General features: G+C 37.6%; 1 protein-coding gene across 11 annotated transcripts in view; it reads right to left on the bottom strand.

The window, feature by feature from the left end:
• Positions 1-12639: 12639 nt before the first annotated feature.
• tou (toutatis) overlaps positions 12640-17520 on the bottom strand; it is a 1002029-nt gene continuing 997148 nt past the window's right edge. For all 11 annotated transcript variants that reach the window (XM_067147191.2, XM_067147194.2, XM_067147190.2 and 8 more), the window contains one exon: positions 12640-14394. In XM_067147191.2, coding sequence (XP_067003292.2) covers positions 14214-14394 — 181 coding nt within the window. In that variant the 3' untranslated portion in view covers positions 12640-14213. The remainder of the gene's footprint in view (positions 14395-17520) is intronic.

Raw genomic sequence — 17520 nt, 5'->3', positions numbered from 1 at the left:
GTCCCCTTCACTATTGTTATTTCGTTTCAGTGTTTTCCAAATTCGTACGTTCCTCGTCGCCAGATGTTTTATTCCAGCCTTGTGTCTATGTGATACACCTGTCAATGTCATGTTACGTACAAACGTTATGTGAACTGCTTAGACTGATTCTGATGGTTCGGTCAGCTTCCGCTTCGAATGCTAGCGTTGTGCCACATCCTGGGAGCCATCTGGTGGTGAATGAACGTACTATTTCCACTTCTATTATAACGTCTAAATTCAAAGAGTCATTGGTTAAGAAGCCTTTCTCGTGGACAGTCGAGATTTCTTCTGAGGACGCAGAGCACAGTTCTCTTGGCACGGCATAAGCCCAAAAGCCTATACAGTATCATGTCCGTAAGTACAGGCCGTGAAGGCATCAATGGCAAAATGAATAAAAGTTAAGGCAAGACATGAATTATAGATAAAATTTAAGAAGTGTGTGTTGTTGAAATACAGTGCAAGACAAGTAAAGATTTGGATGTTAAACACTCATCACAATCACATGTCTTGTGTAAGTTCTCAGTTTTCTTTCAATTTGAAGAATGCACTTCACAGAAGACCGGGTGAAACACTTAAAATTTTAGCACTTGAAGAATCTTCTAGAATTCAGTTCAGCTGAAACAAGTGTGAATACAATGATGCTGATGGGAAAGTGTTGAGATGTTCATTTGTTTCCAATATGGATCATTAAAAATAAGAAGGTTGAGTTGTAGATGGGAGGTATAGAGGGGTTGAGGGATGTGGAATTGTGTGTGATTGCTGCAGGGAATTTGGAGGAAAATAAAGAAGGGGGTTTAGAGAAATTATTTTCCTTTTTATTGAAAATAGGAATTATTAGATCAAATAAAGGATTTGGTTTTTCTGATATCTCATTGAGGTTGCAATTGGGATTAAAAAATTGATCCAGGTGGATGAAACCATTTTTAGTTCTTGATCAATATTCATGAATTTATGGTTTGAGTCCATCATATGTTTCTCATAGCTGAAAATCTATTATATTTACATGAATTTACATGTTCTAAGTACCTTGTGTCAAAGTTTGTACCTGTTTGGGCGATATATACCTACACTGTACCTCCCATCTACAACTCAGCAGTTTTTTCCTCCCACATCCAAATCTTATCTTGCACTGAATTTCAACAACACACGCTTGGTTCTGAAATTTTATCTATAATTCATGTCTTGCCTTAACTTTTATTGATTTTGACTGATGATGCTCTCTAGCAAGACTGAAATTAGTTTCATCAAATATATGTAACTTTTTTTAAGGTTACAATAAATAGTATTAAATAGGTGGAAACCTTTAGCTTCTGTTTTACAATATATTGCTCTTCAATACAGGATAATATGAAATTTATTACGTATGAGTACGGATCCATCGGGAACGATTCCTTCAAATTAATTATTTATCATAAAAGGACACTAATCTAAACTCTTTCCAACTAGAGAATAAAGTAAGCGTAAACAAAACCACATGACTTTGACTGTTTCACACTACTTTCATTCTTCGTCCGCCCAGTGAATAGTCCAGTTTTAAATTGAAAAATATGAGTTTCTGAAAGTTTGAAGTTTAAATTATTGAATGTGCAATGTTTTATTAATTGAAAATTATCTTATTCTAAGCTTCTGGTCAATAACTTAAATATCCGATATCTGCTTGCAGAAATCTCTATTTATCTGATAACGGTAGCTGTCAGCCATGAGGAAAGTCACACGCGATTGCACGACCTTGAGTCAGATCGCTTTAATGGCTGGTGTTGTAAAACATAAGTGAGGTAAACCTCTGAAAAGTGGAGAGAAGACTATTATCTTAAACTTATTTAACCCTTCTGAGCAGCAGCATTTAAAAATCTAGCCTTCACTGGATGCGGGAGGAGCTTTCACTGGGCATTTAAAGGCTAGCATACCTGTGCACCAAACTGTTTTTTGATACCATATCTGTTAATTTCCAACCAATTTTGATTATATTGGAAATAGCTTTTCAGTCCATCATATAGTCTTTGGTCTCGTCGTTGAAGTGAGGTAATTTGCATATGGATTCAAGTTTGTCTAAAGATATAAATCAAATAGGGGCATGATATGGTACAATTTTTTGAGAAGTAAGTCCTAAAATTTAGTTTCTGTACTATTCCCAACAACATGAAGAAGGCTACACTTCTAATTTTCATTGACTGGAATCAACTCCCTTACCCTAGATCAAAATGGAAATAACATTCCTGGACTTCACGTACCGCTATGTGTAGTGATTTATTTCCGTTATACTCAGCTGGACAAGTTAAAGAGAAAAAGAAACATTTGAAAGACTTTACTGGTTGCACGACATTTAGAGCTAAACTTTGGGGTGAAAAAGCATGACAAAATGTTTATTTCTTACATAATTATCCATGTGATCCCAGTAAAAATTACACTCAGCAATACTACATCTAGCACGAATAATGTTGAAAATAACAGTCTCTTCTGTATCATTTTATCCTCATCACGTTCTAATTCGGCAATAGTAACATCACCGTCATCACAATCATCGCTAAAATTATAAATACTATCCTCATAATCACGAAAACACTCGTTTAAAATGCCTTGTATAGCATCGCTAGAAAAATTATATTTGTATACCAACGTCATTGTGAGAAAAGTACATGACCGAATAGTCGATGAATTTTACGCATCAATAACTTGGCAAAAAATCATTAAAATGGATCGATAGGTACATGAAATGAAAGAATGAAGCTTTATCTACATGGCTGTGAAGAGACCTCGGAGATAGTTTGAAGGAAACTCATGAGATGGAACGATAATGCACATACTGCGCAATGTGTGTGAGGCACGTCACCCCACAGCAACAGACGGCTACTGCATGAGGTGTGCTTCACGTCGCTCCACACTGTCAGGTTAGTAAGTTTACGGAAACGTATCCAGACAGTTCAATAGACGATATTGAGAAATTAACATCAGAGTTCACCGGTGTGTCTGTTTCGAGTATTTACAGTGAGCGGAAAGAATTTTCTAGTACCGTCTGCTTTACCATACCGGGTAAAAAGAGGCCATGTATTAGAAGAGTTCTGGACATGGAGTGCAATGAATTTGTTCGTTCTGCTATATGGAGGTAAGTGCACATACTTTTTTTAAAACAATGAAACTCCCCTACTATTAACAAAGTGTTATCGGCTGTAAATTCTGATCCTGAACTCCCAGAATTTAAAAAATCCTCCCTTCACACGCTATTGAAAGAAGTAGGTTTCGAGTTCATCAGTAGAAATTGGAAAAGCGTCGTAGTGGACGGTGATGATGATATAGTGGCGTAGGCGTTATTTCTGCAAGAGAAGAAAATTTAGACAACAGGGGCGGAAAATTTTACTATTTTAATGAAACGTCAAGTAACGAAGGGCACACAACATCAAAGACATGGCGAGACACTACCGTAAAGTTGAAGGGACAGGCATTTCTTTCCGGTTTAAGCACAGGGCTAAAGAGTCCAACAAGGAGGGGTAAGCGACTGAAAGTGTTACACATCGAAGTGATGATGGTTTCATGGAGGGTGGTGATTTTGTGTTAGAGTCTAAGAAAAACTGAGACTATCATGATGAAATGACTGGTGACATATTTAAATCATGGTTTGAAAGAATATTACCAAAGCTGATGCCTGGTAGTGTTATCATGTTATACAATGCTCTTTATTACAGTGTGAAGTTAGAACAGATCCCAAACAAATCCTAGAAGAAAGCTGGAGTAATTTCCTGGCTGAGAAGTAAGAACATAACATGCAATGAAGGAATTGTTAAAACCAAATAGCTGGAATTGGTGAAGACTCACAGGCCTTGGTTCACGAAATACGTACTAGATGACTTAGCTGAAAAATGGATCATGCTGTACTCAGACTGCCCCCGTATCACTGTGAATTAAACCCAATAGAGATGGTGTGTGGAACCAGATTAAACATTATGTTGCCAGCCTTAACACCACTTTCAAACTTTGTGATATGTGTAAACATCTTAACACAGCATTTCATGAGGTAACAGCCAGTGGCGTATCCTGGATTCCCCACGGAGGCATGCAACTAGTAACCATGCAGTAGCACAATGTATTTAGTAAATTCCAATTCTACTCACCCTTTACATGCAGGTGAATTCGACCCTGCAGTTCTTTTTTCAGAATTCCTTGGTGACGTCACTGTAGAAGTCTTCACATGCTTTCAACTCAACAAGATGATCCTTCTCTATTATTATTATTTATTTATTTATTTATTTTCCACAAATTGTAGATTCGATTCAGGAATGGTGAATGGAGAAAGGGCATAGCCCCACATGCACGAACGTGCCTCCATCCCCACTACAGACATCATTCCTAATGCTGAGAGACGACTTTGACTTTAAGAATTGCGTGTAGAAGAGCCAATGTACACAATTTATAAAGCTCATGAAGAACACTATGGAGACCACTGGTCAGTAGGAACTTCTGGATTTGTGCCACAGTCTTATCTTTGAAGTGCTCAGAAGTGAACATTGCCCTCATTTCGAATTAAGTCGTACTGTATCAAAATATTTTCTATAGACTTCGATGAATTTACTGAATTGCTTTTCAGGAAAATCACCGAAAAAAATGAAAATTTCTTGCAATCATTGTGCGGTGCCCAGAAAAATTGTGTGAAATATTTCAGCTTATTTTTTTTGCTATTTGCTTTACGTCGCACTGACACAGATAGGTCTTATGGCGACGATGGGAGAGGAAAGGCCTAGGAAGAGGAAGGAAGCGGCCGTGGCCTTAATTAGGGTACAGCCCCGGCATTTGCCTGGTGTGAAAATGGGAAACCATGGAAAACCATCTTCAGGGCTGCCGACAGTGGGGTTCGAACCCACTATCTCCTGATTACTGGATACTGGCCGCACTTAAGTGACTGCAGCTATCAAGCTCGGTATATTTCAGCTTAGAACTCTGCCTCTAAGGTTTAATTATCTAATGTTCAATATTGTGCGAATTTCTGTCAAAGAATTATCGTTCATAATTATATATGTGCCGCGTGTCAGTACTTCGACAACATTGTCACATAGCAATATTTTCAGGTGCAACGGCTATATAGCCTGGTACTTGCATATATTTTCAAATTGATTTTACTTTTATTTGGCGTGAATTAGGTAAATGAAAATTGCCCTTTTTTCTGATGAATGACATCCTGAGTTATATGTTTTTTTAATTTTTTATTTTACAACTTGCTTTACATCGCACCGATACAGATAGGTCTTATGGCGACTATGGGATTGTAAAGGGCTAGGAGTTGGAAGGAAGCGGCCGTGGCCTTAATTTAGGTACTTGGCTGATATAAAAATGGGAAACCACAGAAAACTATTTTCAGGGCTGCCGACAGTGGGGATCGAACCCGCTATCTCCCAGATGCAAGCCAACAAATGCGCACCCCTAACCGTACAGCCAACTTGCACGGTTTAAATGTTTTTACTCTACCTTATATGCCCTAACTTTTCTATTAGATTAGCCTATAAATTGTGTTCAGTCGAATGGAATGATTATTTTGTCCACATTAATACTCTTAAGAGTAGGGTGATATTAATATTTGTGTTATCTTCTTATTTGTTTATGAAAGAAAGTCAATACTATTGTAAACTGAATAGACCTGTTTGCTCAGTTTAAGTGTATGTTGGGTAGTCTTTACTCAACTTGGGGAGCTGCTAGATTCAGTGTTGTCAATTATCATGAAGTCACTAATTGGGTTAAAATTTCACTACATGAAATTTTGTGAACTAGGTCTACATGATGGGATTACTGAAACAATAAATGGATGAATAACTACAACATACCAAATAAATGAGAGGATTCAGGTTCCTCTTCTGGTGTGGTTGCAATTGGAATATGAATATGCAGCTGAGGTTCCTGTCTTACGCAAGGCACTTTCAGAGAATTCATAATTATGTGTAACAGGTCTTCCTAACACTTCTAAGTGCGTTTTTGGCATGAAACGTGAAGCGGTTCTGGCGTGGAGTCTGGTACGCATTTTTATTTTCACCAAGTTCAGCTGACTGAAAGGACCTTCTGCCTGTGCATTAGAACAAGATAGAGAAATACTGGTAAATATTTGAATAGATTAACAGCAACAGAGTATAAATTTTTAAAAACTACCACAAAATTTTCGGGTGGCTATCGTCGTAAGGCCAGTCTTGGAAAATGGAGCAGCTGCATGGGATCCATAGCGAAGAGAGCTCATCTTGCCAGGGGGGTAATCCGTGTTTGCCGCTCAACCGTTATCTTCATATCTTAGACATTCCGACTTTCTCCGAAGCTCTGACAGATGGCAGCGGGTACACGTAAATGGTGACAAAGAGTCAAGTGCAGTGACATCATGCGGAGGGTTGCAAGTTCGGATTAATGAAATAATAACATATCACATAAGTAGGCATACTTTTTAATTTTCATGGTAAATATACCTTATAGCAATGATGATGTATTTTTGTTACCGTATCTCAAATATGTTCATATATCTATATCTGTCAATATTCATTTATGTTCATATTGACGTAAAGAGCAGGCAGTGAGACATGTGGAGTGATATAAAATGTTTGTTTATGTCTACTTTATTCTTTCGTTGGAAATAGTTTAGAAAATTTTTACCATTGACCCTGGGAGCAACCAGGAATCTAGGAAAACATTTGTCACTTAAATAATCGACAGGTAATGGAGTATACCACTTCCTTATTTTGAACTTTGAAGATGCTGTTCTTTGAAGGGTGCCACCTTTTAACATTGAAAAAGAAAAAGAGGGTTCAGTTTTTCGTTCCCATGAGTAGCTACGGAATTAAATATTCAACCTTTGGCAGAGCCTTGCACGCCGAGGTAAGGCTCAATTCTCAGACAGGCTGGTGCGACCCCAGTGCTGAATTTTTTCAGCCAACAACGTCATCAAATATTATCGCCAATTTAAAATAAACATAAAACATAAATGTATGCGCCTTCGGCGTAAACTCGTCGTCCGACTACGTGGTCAGCCCTAGGTCAGTGTCATTTCTTCCTCTCCCTGGCAGCAAATCATCACCTCTATCAACATTATTATCACTCCCTATCACTTCACTGATATCCTCAATATCAATACCGTCAATGTCAAAATCCACATCAGACTCCTCTAAAAGACTAAGAATATCTTTTGGGCGCATGTTACGATTATAAGCGGTAGCCATGATGGAAACACTAGAGTATTTGTTTGCATGAGGTGACAAAAGAAAAATGTTCACACTGCACGCTGTATGTGAATAAAAAGGTAAAAATTGTTCTAAGGTTAGCCAACAGATGGCAGGAATACATACAAATGTTTCAAGACAGATCAAATATGTTCAATAGTAGCACTGACGGCGCAAAGTTCAGATCGAGTATACCTGACCGTACCACTGGGGGCTTATTTCGTGGAGAACGAGTATACTCGACCGCAGCAGTGAAAGAGTTAATGTAGTTGGGTCGAATTATCTTCTATTTTTATTTGGAGGTTTTTCTTTACTATTAGGGTTAATTTAATTTTGATCTTTTCAACATAGTGGTTTGACCCTGACTCCACTCCCATTAGGACTTAGACATTGTGGACTTCTCAATAGTAAAATTTATCCATGCAGACATGGTCTAGCTGCCATTCGCCTTTTCTGAAGTCAAGAGTGTTTCCAGGTTTTTAATTTGTGTGGTTTCCTTTTAACCCTTTTGGAGCCAGGTGGTAGTGCGAGCAGCCGCCCTTTAAATTGCCAAAGCCGACCAGATCGGCCTTTAAAAACCCAGTTGGAAGTTGCCAGAGCCGATTACATCGGCCGGCTTAAAATTCTATGATATACATAATTTTGAGGCAACCTATAGTGATGCCCATACTTTTGTGACAACCTATAGTAAAGGGGCTACGCGTTATTGTGTGCCTAACCTTGCTTTGGTAGTTCTAAGAGGGTGTTATAGCTTTCATAAGAGTCATTTCCTGTGTTTACAAATACCACTAACCGGTCAGTAAGAGATTGCTCCTTTGTGACAGCAAAATGGCAATTTGTTAACGTGATATTTTTCAGCAGGTATTGGTGACGATAAGTTAATGCAGTATTTGGAACAATGTGAAGTTAATGCGGATGATTTACCGGATAGCGATAGAGAATTTAGTTCAGGGATTAGTGACGAAATTATATTGGACAGTCCCCGGAATCACCGCAGCTAAAGAAGAGACGTGTTTTTGTTTCTAACGGGACTACAGTTTCTGTGAATATGTTGGTAGATGAAACTAGTGATAACTAAGATGATGATAATAATGTCTCTGGAGAACATTTTGTAGAAATTTCTCCCAGTGAACCCGACAACATTCCTCAACCTCCTGTCTACTTCATGGAACTTCTTGCAACTAAACATGGCCCTCCGTCTGATTCTCCGCCCATATCATACTTCAATTTACTTTTCACTTTTTCTCTCCTCAACCTTATAGTCCCACATAGTCCTCTATCATTACGTAAATGCCGGTCTCCGCGGGCCAAGTGTAGCATGCCTGCCTCTCACCCGGAGATTACGAATTCGATTCCCGGCCAGGTCAAGAATTCTTACCTAGGCCTGAGTGTTAGTTCGAGGTCCACTCAACCTAAGTGACCCTAAGGATTACAACTGAGGAGATATCTGAGTGTGAAAGGGGGACTCCGGTATAGAAAACCAAGGATAATGACCAAGATGATTCGTCTCACTGACCATGCGTCACCTCATAAATTGCAGGTCTTTGAACTGAGCACCGGTCGCTTGGTAGGCCAAAGGAAATCGGGGCTTTAGCGCCATATAATTTTTTAATTACGTATATTCTGTTGTATTGTAAAATTATTTTTAATAGATACTAGAACCAGAAATGAGAAAATGTTTTTTCGGAAAACAAAAACTATAATATCTATTATTTTTTATATTTTAATAATTCAGAAATATTTTTATACTATGTTGTCCGCATATGGACAATATCTTGTATTTGCCAAACATCGATACATATACGCAAATTTTATCGGTGAGTAAAATTGTCTTGTTTATACTAGTGACATATGTTTGAATGTTTATTTTTTATGTTTTTATTTTTCTCATTCAGATTAATTAGTCTATATAATTGTATTTAGAAATACATTATACATCATTACGTATAATCTTATGTATGGTAAATGATATTTCAAAGATATTGAGAGAGAAAGTGCGAAAATGATTTCATCTTCGTAAAAATAAATGTTTTTGACAACTATAAATCAACAATAAAATGTTTTGATTCTTTATATCACTCTAAATCAGTTGTTTATTCTATGCAGTTGACATGTAGAAAATTTCATGCCGGCATTTTCCATACATAGGTAGATATACGCGAATTTTAAAATATATGTATTCCCACTAAAAACGGCCTGCCACTTTACACTTGTAGAGTGGAGGCAGAGCTCCTGGCTCCAAGAGGGGTAAAGAATGTTGATTTTGAGAGAAATGTGTGGTTTATGCAAATTTCAAACAATCTCTGACCATTTTTGTTTGTTTGATTTTGTGCTGGCCATATTCCAATGATATCTCATTATCTTCCTTGTTTCAGTTATGCATTGAAATCACCAAGAAGAATTTTAATGTTTAATGGAGAGATATTTATCAATGTTTGATCCAGATCCCAGAATTTTTTTGTTTCTTCTCTGTCCTTTAGTGTGTTATTTCTTTGATTGGCGGAAGCGTGTGCATTAAGTTAATAATTGTGTAGGACTTATTTGCAGATTGCAGAGTTAGGGTTGCAAGTTGGGGAGATTAAGATTTAAATTCTATAAACGAGTCAACAATTTTGAGATTTGTTATAAATCTATTACCAAACTGAGGGCAATATTTCATTTCTCATTTTCCTGGGATTCATTTATAAAGCCGGTATCCTCTTTTACTAATTTGTTTTATTTAGAGAAGCAGTATAAATAAGTCATGATTACTTTTTCTATGTAGGAAAAATGATTGTTTAATAGTAGCATTTATTAAATATAGCACAGAAAAAAATGGTTTGTATATAGTAAATACCAGTATGCTTAGTTCTAATACTTTAAAAAATTGATGTTATTGTACCGGGAGGTACACCTCTAAGCCGCCCATTTAAATCTAGCACCTAAAAGAACTCCTCTTCTGGAGAACTTGAAACTACACCTACTTAAACCGTTACCCAGAAGATGTCACTACAGAAATCTAATGAAATATTGTTATTTTGAAGTTTCATGTACTGTATGAAATTCTACGTGTTTTGTTTACCAATTATCAAGAAGTTGGGACTTTTTTCAACAGATGTCACTGCTAATAAACTATGATCATGCACCCTGGTGCAAAGTGGAAGAACTTTGATTTGAAGAAGTTTTGTATTCATAAGTTATTTTTTTACTAAATTATGTTCATTCATTTTTGGGTTGGCAATATTGATCTTTTCTTTCCGCCAGTTTTAAATTTAGCCAATCATGAATTTCTGTAATTAATTTTCCGCCTATCACAGGCTTCTTCCTCGATTCTGAGTGTCACTTTTGATGTTAACCAATAAAACCCTGTGGGTGTGTCTTGATTATTCATGAAAGGTCTCGAACTTTCCCCGAGGGTTTATAAACTGCGGATTTTTACGTCTCTTGGCCATTTGATCGTCATCTAACTAAGTGTGTGTGAAGCAGGAGGCGCCTCTTTCATCAGGCAGCAGTTCTTCAGCAAGGTAATGGCCAATTAACATCTTTATTTCTTGCTAGCTCCGCAGTTTAACCCAAGGGAGAGGTCCGAAACTTTTTAACTATGTAACGTACTTTCTGAAAATGTTATTTCTGCCGGCTTATGTAATAACTGCATAATATCTTTAACTGTAAATCGGGGATAGAGAGTGATGTACCCTCTCGAGCTCCCCTTCATGTTGGTTTGAGGCGACTACATTTTGTAACTGGTTTTCTTCCTTTCAGTAGTCTTAATTATTCTTATACGAGTCATCTCCATAGTTTGGGAATAGCCCCTGTTTCATCGGCCTAGTGCCCTTTAGGTTCTAAGAATTCATGTCTAGGAGTGCAAGCATTCGCCTACTTTCATTTTGTGTTTGGGCAATTTAATTAAATGTTATTTCTTTTACATGAAGGCCCTATAGGTTGGGTACGAGATACCCCTGTTTCAATTTGTAAGCTTGGCATGGAAGGCCAAAAGGTGTGAGATATTTTTGGTGTTGCCTTGAATAGGCTTAAAAACTGAGAGCCTGTTAGCTCTTTTTCAAAGTAAGATTACTGAATGCCTTTTGAAGGCTTGATATTGTGAGTTGGGAGCCAGCGCTCCATGTATTGAGGGATTTCTGCCCTGGTATAAATTTGTACTCTTTTGTAATTTTGAGCTGGGAACTCAAAAATTGTAAAACTAGGGGCATGTAGCCCAAGAGCGTTTCAATTCTGAAATCTTGGATCTTTCTAAGTCTTGTTTTTAAATTGCTATGTCATTGTTATCTCACTAAGTGAAAAGTTGTTAAAGTTTGTTGTTTCTTTAAAAATATAACCTTTGCTGAAGTTTTAAATCAATTCATGACATTGTAGTTAGACCCATTCATCCCGGCACCTTCTTTGACCTCTGCTGGTCCATGGGTAATCCCGTAACAGTTATAATCTAGTAGTCGTGAGATCTCTTCAGTTACTTTGTTTAGATACTTGTGTCAGTATCATCACATTGCAATGTATTTTAATATAATAATTATTGTTAAACATGTTACTTCAGAAAATGGAGCACACCTGCTGTATTCAGTTAATAATGACAGTGCAAGCAACTACAGTAGGCTCACTATCTCAACAGCAGTACAGGGCACATTTCGTCTTGGACAGGACAGGAATTCCCATCCTACCCACAACTGAAACAACGTGCTTGCTCTCTAGACAGTACACTTCACTCTTTTCCTGCTTGGCCAGTCAAGCAGTAGTAAGCTATACAAAAAAATTTAGTGATCATGCCTGCCTTCAGTTTCTCTGTTCATACACGACCCCCAAATATCTTGCCCATTAATTCTTTTCTTCAGGGGAGTCCCCCTCATAACTTACCTGTCCCATAAGAGCAAAGGTTTCAACTCTCTATGATAACTTATTGGTGTCACGGAGAAGGGCATTATGCCAGAAAATGCCCACGTCCTAAACTCGGAAACCAGGATACTTCTTGCCAGTTGACAGCTGTCTTGAAAAGGGGGAAAAAATCTGCCAGTTGATCTCACTCAAGTACCCAACACCTCTTATGTACTTGCTCAACTCAACAACATGCCCTCTGTAGCGTAGTTAGACTGCGGAACTTCTACATCTCTCTCTCTCTTTCAATCATGACGCCAGTTACTGGACATTAATCCTAAAGAATTACTGTATATTCTCTATAACAAAGCATGCCATCTATTTTTTGTTTGTATATTTGCACATATTAAAGGGTATCCAAAATTTTTTAACATATGACCCAAAATCAGGAAAACAGTGTAAGAGATGAGACATGAAATAAAATCATCATATTTTATCATTATTGACAGAGCATTTGCTTCATAACTTCAACTGGACACATTTGAAGAGAAACTTACCGAAGGGCTGTCAACCACTGAGAATATATCTCTCTTCATGTTATCAAACTGGACCAAAGATTTAACAAAATCCAAAATGCACAAGGAAATATCCTTTTATTCTGACATCTTTTTGGGACTGGGAGAAGTTAACAGTTAATCATTCTTCTATTATGAACAACAGAGACACAATAATACAGAATTCTTTTCATAATATTTTCATATTTGTTGATTTTTCTCTATCAAAACACGTTTAGTACATGCGTATAAAGACACCTCCAATTCGTAGCGGAGTAATGTTAGAGGCACCGAGATGTCATTTTCAACGAGGTAGTCACCCGTTCTCATAGTTATTAATGTTGGTATTCACTACACAACACAACCCTGATGAATCGTTCACAAAGCACAAATTCTGTTTTTGGTTTTTTTCCTTTCCATTTAATTATAAATCTGTTTTCTAAATGTTACTTGCATGTGCAATGGAACATTTTTCTGATAAGTTACAATAACATTTAAAAAAAGCAGTCATAAATATTTGCATTCTGCCACAATAATTAAAGTTATATCTTACAGGCATTGTTGATGAACTTAAAACTTAGCACAGGCAAGGATAAACTGCTAATACAAACATACAATTTATTCTACACCTCCAACTTATCTGCCTTGACATTAGAAACACCACAAAATAAATTATTTACATATATCTATTTTCATAATTTTTAAATGCCCATATGTTACAAATATTTTATTCTTCTCATTTCTCATGGACAATGGACATGGGCTTGGTCTCTGAGCGGACATCGATGCATGGCTATTGTCTCGAGGCACAGTTCTAGGTGCTATGCAACATGCTCTTCCTAGCTATCCCTCTTTTTGCAGTGGCCAAGGTCTTAGAACTTAATTTCTTTGTTTACTCTATGAAAAGATTCAAATACCTAGCATGCAAATATATGAAAGATTAAGACTTTGATCTCATTTTCGAAGCTTAACCAGAGAGCGAAGGCTGCACATGCTGGCCAAATATCTATCAGTCTGCTGATCTCATAACTTAAGACCCAACAGGCACAAGGAAATGTAACTAAGTTTTATCACAGGTTTAACATAATCTTTCTTTCATGACTAACATATACAGCAAACCTGAAAGAATCAAAAAGAGAAACAACTCCTTACCATTGATGTCCTACTTCCACTCGGCCCCATGCATCAGAACAAAACCTTCTATCCCTTTCATCAAGTCTTTGGATATTTCATTTGCACTGATCTAGAGATCTTTCGTGATCATTTTAAGTTTTTTTTCAACATAGATATTCATTTTATTATACCTATAACTTAAGCCTGAGAAGAAGAATAACAAAACACTAGAATCACACATGCCCAGCATGTCAAAGGGCAGCTCTAATGTATATATCCAACTTTATATCATTCACCACCTTACACAGATACATACCGAATTATGTACTTGCTCACATATTCACAGCTATTCACAAAATGCAGACTCAACATAAAAGTAACTACACAACACTGGAATGAACTAATGTGGAAAATGTTTCTCTCCTCCTCATATGAATAGAGAGCATCAGATGCCACATGTAGATAAAAGGAATACAAATTTGTTTGTAACAAAACAAGGGACAAATTAGTCTTCATATAAATATCGTTCTTTTGCTTTAATTTATGATGTAGAAGAAGGAGATGATTTAGAATTATGTCCATTCAGTTCACCCCACCGAGTCTCAAAGAATGAGCGCATGCTGTGGCCAGCTTTTCCTACAGGTGAATCATCCTCATTGAATGTTTCACAGTTGTTGAAGATGAGTCGAACATCTGCGCAGAACTCGTCACGTGACTTGTACCTGAAAATATATTATATCTCAGATCATGCTGAATATGTGAACACCATACAAATTATTAATTCAAATCAGATACTGAACAACTTGCCTCAATTAGGAAAAAAAATGACATGAATTTGTTATTTTGAGCTGCTGCTGGGTTTAGAAGTAATGTATAAAACGTTATTTTTGGAATATTGCTATTCATGACTAAACAAACATGGACAGATGGCAAAAATAAGGAGAAGATTAGAGGCATTTGAGCTGTGGTGTTGGAGATGAATGGAAACAATAACATAGACAACAAACATGACAGATGAGGATGTGCTGACACTGGAGAAAAGAGAACTCTTTGGAAAGGGATATTAAAATGAAGAGATCGGTTTATTGGATACTTGCAAAGGCACAATGCCTATATGGTGAAGGTTTTGGAGCAGAAAGTGGACGGGAAAATGAGAAAGAGGCAGGCCAATGTTACAATTCATTAACAAATTCTTTGATAATGTGAATACAAAATCTTCTGTTAGCAGTATGAAACAACTAATGGAAGAAGAAGGAGGGTTACTTGGGCTTTCTGAGTTGAGAGCTAAGAAGCTGTGTTAAAATCTTTGGTTACTATTTCTAGGAAAGTCTTCTGTATGAAGCATATTTAAGGAAAATATGGCTGAGTACTTATAAAAAAGTGACCAGCAACAGAGACTGGATCATACTTGCGCAGTAGCATGAACTGTCCCATTCTGCACACCTATGCAACCATACTTTTGCCAGTCTCCTGTTGTGTTACATGTGTGTTACAGTATGTCAATGATTCATTGATGGCTTCATGAACAAACAATCCTGCCAATAGTGAAGAACAGTCTGTGATTTGATTCTTAATGCAAAAAAAGTCATAATGTTTCCAAAATTCAGAGAGAATTATGTGAAACATATGGCCCTAGTCTGAGGAGTGAATGGTGCAGTGTGTTCAGAGAAGTCTGCAGCAGGAATGTTCACAATGAAGAGAAGAATGGTAAGCCTAGTGTTCAGACCAAACACGTTGCTCAGTGTGTGAAAGCATAAAAACAAACCATTAAAAATGCCAGGCATGGTTTCCAATGGAGCATTGGGAGCTAAGAACCTAATTCGAAAGGGCCTAAGAGTCCATAAGATGTAGTCTAATTAATCAAAAACACCTAATATTCACAGCCCATGTAACTGTTAACAATCCTTTCACTTTCTCATTCTTGAAGATCAGTGCAATTACAGTAGAAACTCGATAATTCAAAATCGGTTCATTCAAAATGCTGCTTAATTCAAGGAATCTCTCATTCCTGGAAACACGAGGTACAGTTTTGCAGGTTATTTAAATTGTTTAATTAAAAATACGGATAATTCGTAATTTGAAGAACGTCAGTCCATTATCGAAATTCAGACTTAATCCAAAACTGTCTTTCATTTTGTTAAAAATAATATTTTACGGCATAATTAAAATTAAAAAATTCTCTACTTCACGATAGAATGCATCTTCCGGAACGTGCAGGGGGATCTTTCCGAACTTTGACTTTGGCATGCCTACAGCCTACTTCAGAGTTGCCAAGTTCTAGTGAAATAACAGTTCTTTTGTATTCTTGTTGTTACTCATTTTACTTTAAGTTTTAGTGTGCAGTTATAAACTTCGTTATTAAATTTTATTTATACTGTGTTTTATTTTATTGTTACAGTATTTTAGTTTAGGGCACGTGTGTTCCTATTTTGCATTGCGAGACGGCTAAGCGTCAGTATTCTTCCAAGACACAGAGAGAAGATGAAAATTATAAGGGAGGTCGACAAAGGACTAAAAACAAAAACTGAAGTAGCTAAGGACTTTGGAATTCCTGTGTCCACACTTTCAATGTTTTTAAAAAATAGTGAGAGCATAGAAGCTCAAGAAATACAGGGTGTAAATACAGCAAAGTGAATGCGCATTCGAGGAGCTAAACACTCTAGATTTGGAAGTGGGATTGATCGAGTAGTTTCGGTATGTTCGAGCGAACAATGTATCTGTTGATGGTGAGATTATTATGGGGAAGGCGTATGAACTGGCGCTAAAGATGGGGCTGGAGTTTCTGGTATTTGCTTTATGTCGCACCAACACAGATAGGTCTTATGGCGACAATGGGACAGGAAAGGCCTAGGAATGGGCAGGAAGCGCCCGTGGCCTTAATTAAGGTACAGCCCCAGCATTTGCCTGGTGTGAAAATGGGAAACCACGGAAAACCATCTTCAGGGCTGCCAACAGTGGGGTTTGAACCCACTATCTCCTGGATACAAGCTCACAGCTGCACGCCCCTAACTGCACGGCCAACTCGGCTGGAGTTTCAGTGTTCAAATGGGTGGCTTTAGCGTTTTAAGAAAAGGCGCAATATAACGTGGCAGGCACTGTGCAGAGAAGCAGAATCAGTGAACACTTGCGATGCAGATAGTTGGCGAGAAAGTGTGGCTCACATAATCAATTCGTATGCATAGAACAAGATCTTCAATGCCGAGCCCAAACGGACTTATGGTTTCAAAGGAAAGAAGTGCCATGGCATGAAATCTTACAAGGATAGGGTCATAGTCCTTCTGTGTTGCAATGTGGATGGAAGAAAGAGACTTCCTCCCCTCGTCAAAGGCAAGTTTGAGAACCCACGAATGTTTTAAGGACATCAGGCACTTTCCGTACAAATACAAGGCATCTAAAAATTCCTGGATGACAGGCAAAATTTTTGAGGAGTGGCTGGTATGCCTTGAGTACAAAATGGCATGCCAGGACAGAAAAATACTTCTGTTGTTGGATCAGTGCGCCAACACTACGAGCTACTTGCAGCCTCTAGATCACGGTATAATTTCATCTCTGAAACCTGGCTTAAGAAAGCGACTGGTGTGTTACAGTACTTTCTCCGTGAAGCCGCTAGAAATATTCCAGCAGGAGAAATATGCAAGTGGAATGTGATGGATGCAATGCGGAGTGTGACAGTTGCCTGGGACACTATTCCTTCATCGACAATCAAGAACTACTTCATCAAGTGCTGTTTTGGTTCATTAAATGAAGTAGAAAAAGGAGAAGAAGAAGACGACAATGAAGATGAATGGGAGGAGATACGGCAAAAGTCTGATGCCGGTATAACTTTCGCCAAATACATCATCCTAGAC

This window comes from Anabrus simplex, chromosome 5 (assembly GCF_040414725.1).
Source record: "Anabrus simplex isolate iqAnaSimp1 chromosome 5, ASM4041472v1, whole genome shotgun sequence".
Lineage (NCBI taxonomy): Eukaryota > Metazoa > Arthropoda > Insecta > Orthoptera > Tettigoniidae > Anabrus > Anabrus simplex.
The sequence above is the reverse complement of the archived record's forward strand: the minus strand, read 5'-3'. Positions and strand labels throughout refer to the sequence as shown.